Source organism: Mandrillus leucophaeus, unplaced genomic scaffold (assembly GCF_000951045.1).
Source record: "Mandrillus leucophaeus isolate KB7577 unplaced genomic scaffold, Mleu.le_1.0 Scaffold126, whole genome shotgun sequence".
Classification (NCBI taxonomy): Eukaryota; Metazoa; Chordata; class Mammalia; order Primates; family Cercopithecidae; genus Mandrillus; species Mandrillus leucophaeus.
In genome coordinates, this window is record NW_012100987.1 from 688,876 (window position 1) to 698,299 (window position 9,424).

The 9,424-nt window shown below is 35.2% G+C and overlaps 1 protein-coding gene across 1 annotated transcript in view; it reads right to left on the minus strand.

Annotated features, from left to right (window-relative positions):
• Window positions 1–6,264: 6,264 nt before the first annotated feature.
• The window catches only part of UCHL3 (ubiquitin carboxyl-terminal esterase L3 (ubiquitin thiolesterase)), a 73,308-nt gene continuing 70,148 nt past the window's right edge, over window positions 6,265–9,424 (minus strand). The window contains exons 8-9 of the mRNA XM_011972004.1: window positions 7,374–7,432; window positions 6,265–6,474 (exon numbers count right to left, since the gene is read on the minus strand). Of these exons, the coding sequence (XP_011827394.1) occupies window positions 6,391–6,474; window positions 7,374–7,432 (143 nt within the window). The 3' untranslated portion in view covers window positions 6,265–6,390. The remainder of the gene's footprint in view (window positions 6,475–7,373; window positions 7,433–9,424) is intronic.

The following is a 9,424-nucleotide window of genomic DNA, read 5'->3' on the forward strand; positions in this document are numbered from 1 at the left end:
AGCCATAAAAAGAATGAGAGCCTGTCATTTGCAACAATATGGATAGAACTGGCAGTCATTCTGTCAAGTGAAACAAGCCAGACACAAAGACAAAATTCATATGTTCCCACTTATTTGTGGGAGCTAAAAAATTAATTAAAAACAATTAAACTTATGGAGATAGAGAATAGAATGGTTGCTACCTGAAGGTGGGAAGGGTAGTGAGGGAGTGGGGATAGTTAATGGGCACAAAAAGTTCAAAAGTATGAATAAGTCTAGTATTTGATACCACAACTGTGTGATATAGTCAATTATTTAATTGTGCATTGAAAAATAACTAAAAGAGTATATGTGGACTATTGTAACACAAAGGATAAATGCTTCAGGTAACAGATACCCCATTTACCCTGATGTGATTATTACAAGTTGGATGCCTGTATCAAAATATCTCATGTACGCCATAAATATATACACCTATTATGTACCCATAAAAACAAAAAGTTAAAGATTTAAAAAAAAAAAAAAAAAGTCACTTTCACTTGGCATTTCATGCACCGTTGAAAAAGAAAAAGAAAAAAAAAACAGGAGATGGCTACTAGTCCTTCAAAAACTAAAAGCCTTCACTAGAATACTTGTGACAACTGATGTACATGCTTTAGTCTTCCAAAATGGGGAAAACAAGGTAAAAACTAAAACCGTGAATAGTTTGCTTTAAACATTCTTCAAGTTTATATTGCCCGTAAGCCATGTTTTCTAAAGTTCTTAAAATCAGTACTTTTGTGCTTTTATCTTGAATACTTCAATGTACCTGATTATAGTAGCAGAATGTGGTTATAAGAACAAATGTCTCTATCATATTAATATAAAAAATATTTAAGGTATTTGCATTTTGTTTTAAAATGAACTCTTCAGAATACATCTTTTAAGTTATACCCTGACTATGAAATATCATATTTTGGTCTTGATGGTGAAATATATGCACAGAGTAACATTCCCTGTCATACATTGCCTGCACACTGGGATCAAATGTATATTATTTCTGTAGTGGTGGAAGAAGGTTCTGGTTTCAAATACTTAGTATTCAGGGAGAATAAAGAAAATACCCCTCTTGAAAAGTGCTTTCTTGGCTTAGTCACACAGGAAAATTCAGATGCAGTTTTTTTTTGTCATCTTCTCCCACAGGTGAACTCTCAGTAAGCAATGCAACTTTTCATCAGACAGGTTTTACTACATTTTTAAAGAACAGTCTAATTTACAAACTTTGCATGTGCTTCAAGTTTTTCATGTTTAACATACAAATAAAACCTCAAGCAATTTGTTTTCATCTTGTAGTCATAAAACATGTGCAGGACACAGAGATCCTTTAGCTCTTAAAGGACACACTATTAAACATAACTTATTTATTTGAGTATCAACTATGTTTACATATTGATAAAGATTACAGTTCTGAACCAAATAATTGTGCCATTCATATCACTTAGCTGATTCTTATTTTAAATAATTCAAGTTATACTCATTTCTACCTTGTAGATTGTAAGAGCTACATTATATATTTCTAAGCAATTTTAAATTAATTTTGCAAAGTAGTTTTCAGTATAGGTCATATACATTTAGTGTCCCTAAACCAGGGCTTTCCTTATCAATTAGACAATAAGGAATTGCTCATAATATCCAGCCTTTGTCTTTATAACCTCCTATGTAATATCTAGCTGTAGCCTGTGGAAAAATGTCATACTGAGGACCCTCATCTATCAAGCTGGTAGAAGCAACAGATAGCTTCAGAACCACTATCCTAAACAAAGAAGTCAAGAGAAAGATCTAGAGTAACTTTTACTCAGAAGGAAAACAAGTGAGAATACGCATGAAACTGAGGCATGTTAGGTTGGTCAGATCAACTGGCACCAGTGACACAAGAAAATTAATGCCCTTCACTGGAATCTTCTACAATGCAATAGTTTATGTACTTTAAGGAGGCAAAATTTTGAAAATCAACAGAAGCAAAGGAAATGACAAAACATTTGCTATCTGAAGAGTATATTCCACACTTGGTTTTTAGTAGCAATGTTGCTGAGAACACAAGGAAGCTCATTTTAAGATCTTACCAGGGAATCAGGTGACATTAACTATTAAACTTTATGTATGTGTATACAAATCCCTCTAAATTAGTTCTAAAAACCTGATATAATGATTACAGGTTTTTTTGTTGTTTTTGTTTTTTGTTTTTTGTTTTGAGACGGGGTCTTGCTCTGTCGCATGGGCTGGAGTGCAGTGGCCAGATCTCAGCTCACTGCAAGCTCTGCCTCCCGGGTTTACGCCATTCTCCTGCCTCAGCCTCCCGTGTAGCTGGGACTACAGGCGCCCGCCACCTCGCCCGGCTAGTTTTTTGTATTTTTTAGTAGAGACGGGGTTTCACCGTGTTAGCCAGGATGGTCTCCATCTCCTGACCTCGTGATCCGCCCGTCTCGGCCTCCCAAAGTGCTGGGATTACAGGCTTGAGCCACCGCACCCGGCCTCTGTTTTTGTTTTTTGAGACAGGGTCTCACTGTCACTGGGGCTGCAGTGCAGCAGTGTGATCTTGGCTCACTGCAGCCTCCACCTCCCAGGCTCAAGCAATCCTTCCACCTCAACCTCCCGAGTAGCTGGGACCAAAGGTGCACACCACCACATTCAGCTAATTTTTGTATTTTTAGTAGAGATAAGGTCTTGCCATGTTGCCCAGACTGGTCTTGAACTCCTGGGCTCAAGCAATCTGCCCACCTCTGCCTCCCAAAGTGCTGGGACTACAGGCATGAGTCACCATGCCCAGCTGATTACACACTTTTCAAAGTGGTTTTACTTAACTTCAGTCATGGATTTAAATAAGACAAGAGGATTTAAACCAAGGTTATTTGCCTTTTCAAGGTATACATATGTGTGAATGTGTGTACATATATATACATGCACACATACATATACATGTAGATACATGTATATGAGTATACACATATACCTACATAAGATTTACCTAAAAGAAATAAATTTCTATGAATAGGAAAGTTTTAAAAAAGTGATGGAAATATGCCTCTTTGCAATTCTTAACAGCACCATTAGAGGAATCATAAGCCTAGAAATGCTTCTTTTGAAAGATACAGTAGTAGACAAACATTAATGTCTAAAAATACCTTTTAAGCTCTACTATTTTCATTAAATAAACAGTTTGTATGTTATACACAGCCCAGTGATAAAGCTTACCAAATAAGGCTTGCACACAAATCAAAGATGGAATACAATAAATTTAAATCAGATTCATTCAAATATGTTTTATAAGGAATCAAAGATAGTTTTCATTTAAGATAGCTTAAACTTCGGCTTGCCATAGAATGCAGGTAACTTCTGCTTTACTCACAAATGAACATTGAAAATATTCAGGTTAAGTATTTGGGGGCTCATAAAAGCTCGTCTGTTTCAATAATTTAAAGCAAACCATTATACCCAGTGAAAGATGATGTTCCCAAAAGTCCACCAAGCAAAAATATTTCGTTCTAGTTCTCATTTTAGTTCTATTTTCCCTGCGATCATGGTCATTAACAGCAGTATACAGAAAATAACCCACAACTTATCAACCTTAGTATCTCCATGACTTTTCACACAAAGTAAACTATTAATATTTTCTACAAGTGCCAAGTTTTACGAAAGTGACTAAACAAAAGTATTGTAGGGAATAGAGTCGAGAATTAAAGTTTACACATAAGCTTAAGAGAGCAGTAAGAAAAGTTTTCAAGCTGTCTGTTCCACAAGAGACTACCACCTTAAACTGTATGCCAAAGAATGCTAGCTCTAAGTGCCGCTCCCTAAAATGTATAGAAAATGTTGTTCATAATACATGGAATATTTTTTGAAAGAACTGAGGCATTCTATAATTGGCCCCCTCCAAATATACCTGTAACTTTCAAAAAAATTTGTTCAACCCAGTGTTTTCAAGATACTTGACTTCATAATCTCTCTTACCCATTAAGAGTTCTGCAAAGTTAGTGTTCCTCATAGCATACTTTGAGAAACTATGTAAATTCTAGGTAACGTGTCATTGATTTAGGATCTATTAAGAAATCATATAATTGAGAGAAATCCAGCAAGGCAACAGGCAGAAAACTGCTTAGGAATGTTTAAAATATTTAAGATAACACACAAAAGATAGCATAACAAGAATAGAATACATGGGTCATTATTATTGGTATGGTAAGCATCATCTGCATAGACAGTCTATCAAATTGTTTCAGATTATTTTTTCATCCTTATTGCCAACGTTTCACCCATGCCCTTTTCACCATAGAATAATGGTAAGCTTAAATATCTTCCGAAGTTATTTTCCTCGTTATAGTCTATTTTTTCTAATCTAGTGTTTCCCAAACTTAATTTATTGCTTATGAATAAGAAGGGATCTTGTTTAAAATGCTTAACTAATCTAATCTAGTGCTTCTCAGACTTAATTTATTGCTTATGAATAAGCAGGGATTTTGTTAAAAGGTTTTGGGGGTGGGGTCTGAAATTCCCCCTTTCTAAGAAGCTCCCAGGTAGTACTGATGCAACCACACTTGAGTAACAAAGACCTAGTTCATTCTGAAAGCCATGCCTTACTACTCTTAGCTTGGTGAATTGTGTGTAAACATCTATATTCAATTACTGGTCAAAAACTTCATTCTGGACCAATCTGGTTTTTCTCTTAACTACTATACTCATTTCAACCCAACCCTGGTTTTTTTTTTTAAAGATAAAACGTATGTGAAGTACAGATTTTAAATGTACAATTCAGAGTTACGATAAATGCATATGCCAAGTAACCACTACTACCTCCCCCTACTTTAGGTAAAATGCATATACAGCAAAGTACAGATTTTTTATGTACAATTCAATGAGTTTTTATAAATGTATATACCCGAGTAATAGCTACTCCTCTCCCAAAAACATATAGAACACTGTCATCACACCAACTGTGTTTTGGCCCAACTCTATAAATGCACTTTCACTTTTCCACGGCCTTTCCACCTATCCTTGAAGACTCAACTGAAGCCCTTCCTTCTTCAAAGCACAACCAAAATTCACTCATGTACCATCATCTAAATTTATTTACTATTTCTGAGACAGGGTCTCCCTCCATCACCCAGTCTAATGTGCAGTGGTACAATCATGGCTTACTGCAGCCTCGAACTCCCGGGCTCAAGCAATCCTTCCCGCCTCAATCTCTAGAGTAGCTAAGACTATTGACACATGCCACCGTGTCCGGCTAATTTTTTCCTTTTTTTTTTTGTAGAGATGGGATCTCACTTTGTTACCCAGGTTGGTCTCGTATCCCTGGCTGCATGCCTCAACATGTTGGGATTACAGGCGTGAGCCACTGCACCTGGCCTCTATCTAATCTATCACTTTTAAGGCCCAGCCATCATCATCCCACTGAATAACTACAGTGGGCACCTCACAAGTGTTTCTACCTCTATTCTTGCTTCCTTCCTCAATATATTACCCATAGAGTTGTCAGAGTGACCTTTTAAAATTATAAATCAAAGCAGGTCCTTGTCCTGCTTAAAACTCTCCAATGGCTTACCATCACATTTGCAATGAATCCAAATGCCTTTTCCTGTATCAAAAAGCCCCTACTCTTCTGACCTCATCTCTTGCTACTTTCCCTATTACTTTCTATGCTCTGGCCTCTTGAACCTCCTTCCTGGTCCTACAATACAGCAAGATGTTCCTACTTTAAGGGACTCCACATTAATTACTTCTTCTGTTCTTCCCCACCACCTTTATGACAGGCTACTTTTAGTCATTCAGATCTCAACTTCAAAGTCACCTCCTCACAGAAGCCTCCCTGACAACAAAATCTAAAGTAGCTGCTCGGTCACTCCCTAACACAAATCCCACTTTAATTCTCCACACAGCATCTATCATTGGTATTTATCTTGATGTGTTTGTTATTTATCTCTTCTCACAATAACATAAGCTCCATGACTACTACATTTATCAACAGCGTTCAATGCTTTAACTGCTGAACCCAGAACGGCATCCATCTCATTACAAGTAGATGCTTAACAGATGTTTTCTAAATAAACACGTTAACATAGATAATATATATTCATGTTATGCAAATGGAAATTGTGCCTAGTATTCCAATACAAAATTTCCTGTAAAATATAAAGAGAATAAGAAAGCTATTGCTAGTTTTCAAACCCGATAAATCCTTCACAAGAAAAACAGGAGGAAAGCAATGCGCCTTCAACTTGGAGCAAAAATAACATAAAACACAGGTTAAGGCAAAGTTTAACTCACATAAAGTTTAATCATCAAGTTAAGGAAAATATCAAAATGTTTGAGTTAGTGTATGACAGAGAAAATTTAGTTGCAAATCACACAGTATTTGGTGTTTCCATTATTGACAAGCTATGCTGCAGAAAGAGCAATCGCATTAAATCTTAGTTCATCAGGGTCACGCTCCATAAACTTCTTGCAAACTTCTATGGCATCCTATGGAGGAAAAAAAAAGTATGATTTTTCAATGTATAAGTGTTTTACTTATAAATGATAAACATTTATATTTTTCTAATTCATACTGATTTTATACTGCAAACTTCCTTTTCCAAATGAGAAATAAAGAACACCAGAAGAGTGAACAGCTGGGTGTCCTAATTTGTTTCATACAAAAGTATAAGATATAGTAAGTGTTCTCTTTTTTTTTTTGAGACAGAGTCTTGCTCTGTCACCCAGGCTGGAGTGCAGTGGTGCAATCTCGGCTCACTGCAACCTCTGCCTCCCGGGTTCAAGCAATTCTCTTGTCTCAGCCTCCCTAGTAGTTGGGACTACAGTCGCACACCACCATGCCCAGCTAATTTCTGTGTTTGTAGTAGAGACGGGGTTTCACCATATTGGTCAGACTGGTATCGAACTCCTGACTTCAGGTGATCCACCCGCCTCGGCCTCCAAAAGTGCTGGAATTACAGCCGTGAGCCACTGTGCCTGGCCATAAGTGTTCTTAAAATGCTATTAAGAAACTTTTCACCTAAAAATCACATTTCATTGATTCTAAGCCACACAATTTATTCATATTTTAAAATCTCTAAAATCAGGATCAAGATACAATTAATGGTATCCTGGATTTGATGAAATCTGGGATATAATGAGTAAGTCTTTCAATACTATTCTTGCCTTTTCAAATTTTACATATGTTGATAGAGCTCTGAAAACCTCTTCATTTGTTGCAGATTTTTAACACTAATATAAATTTTCTTTTTGGATTTTCTAGAGAGAACAAGGATAAAGAAGTATCCAAATACAAAGAAAATGTTATACAAGTGACCTTCAGAGATGTTTTAAAGATGACAAAATATTAATAGCACTTAAGATGGGCCAACAAGTTTTACTGTTACCTCTAATAAAGTTTCATCACTAGTTTCACCATGGTTAATTGGAAATGGTTTCCGCCCATCTGTGGAAAACAGACAAACAATTGAATGCTTAGCTGTTTTTACAGGATAATGTACTTTCAACTTCCATTTTCCTCTTCCCTCAGTGAGGCAAGAAAAGTTAAAAGTCATTTTAAATAATATATCCTAAAATAAATGTTTTAATGTGCTACCATGAATATTTTTTATTAAAGGTTATTAGTTAGAACTTTGCTTCCATATTTGAAAGCCTAAATTATCTTCATGAACAGAATTTATTACAATGCCGGCTTTCATTTCCTGAAATTAATATGCAAAATTATTAAGTCAGTTTTTTAAAAATTATCACCCCAGCTTTTATCCTTAGAAATTTTAGAAACTTCTTTTTTCACTTTAAATAGGAAGATCTCAAGTAAGATAAACATGTTTAAAACAATGAAAGGGAGCCACACTGTCATGGTTTATACAATACTACTACTAATTGTGTACTACCAATGCAGTAATATAGAGGAAGAACCCAAATAACCCAGGGTTATTTTATTGACCACCAAAATAACCAAATTCACAATCAACTTAAATAAACTAGTACTTTTTGAATATTATTTTTTAAAAAGTCCAGAATTATTTAAACTCATGCTACCCCAAAGTTAACTAACAGTTATATAGCCAAATCCATAATCTCAGATGTCTTGTAAAAGGCTCTTCATTAAGTTCAATCCATAAAACACAGCCCCTTCTACAATTCCATGGTTTCTAACCATAATAAAAATTTCTGAATATACATATAGTAATAGACTTGGTTGTTAGATACTTTTCAAAAAATGAATGAAAATTAACACATAAATAATCTCCATATAAAGTAATATTAATTTCTATAAATTATATCATCAGAATTTGTGATTCCTATTTTTGGACTAACATTGAGATAAATATTCAAAATCCTAAAGAAACTTACCCCTAAATTACAATGCCTGGGATGTTATTCCTAAAGTTTCTAAGAACATTTAGGAAACATTTTCCTGTAACTATATTACACATGACCACTTAATTATCCATATTTCTATGAACTTATACTATCTTTCTAAGTTGTAATGTATATTTCTCAATAATATATCATAAAATGTCTTCTTAAATTATTTTGTGGCAAATGCTTATTCTTCAATAGATTATTCTATATTTACATGACTATCATATTCATTATGTGCCACCTCATTTTGTATTATTTTTTAATGTTTGCATAAAAGCAAAAGTATAAGTAAACAATGTAGGCTGTTCCCTCCCTAACCAAATTATAAATTAATATATATTTTTTCCTTTTGTATTTTTCTTTCTTCTTTTTAATTTAGAGACAAGGTCTCACTTATATTCCCCAGGTTGAACTTGACCTCCTAGGTTCAAGTAATCCTCCTGCCTCAGCTTCCCAAGTAGCTGGGACTGCAGGCACATGCAACAGCACCTGGCTTAATATATGTATTTTCCTGATTTCCATCATTTTTGTGTGTGTGTCATTCATGAGACTAAAGAGCTAATAAACTTAATTATGGCTGGGTGTGGTGGCTCACGCTTGTAATTCAAGAAGATTGCTTGAGGCCAGAAGTTCAACACCAGCCTGGGCAATACAGTGAGACCCCACCTTTACAAAGAATTAATAAATTAGCCAGGTATAGTGGCACAAGTCTGTAGTCCCAGCTATTTGGGAGGCTGAGGCAGGAGGATCACTTGACCCCAGGAGTTCGAGGATGCGGGGAGCTATGATCATGCCCTTGCACTCCAGCCTGGGTGACAAAGTGAGACTCTGTCTCTAAAAAAATAAAATAATAACATAAAATAAAAACAAAAAATGGCAGTGAGCAATTTTCCTTCAAATGCAGCTGTTTAAAGTAACATATAATTAATTTCAATTATTATAGACTAAGATTATTAAACAATTGATTCTGAAATGTCGAAACTGTACAGTCTATTTTTATAATAGCAGTATAGAACAAAGATTAATTATGATTTTTACTGTTATTCTATCCATGGGCCAAATCCAGCCC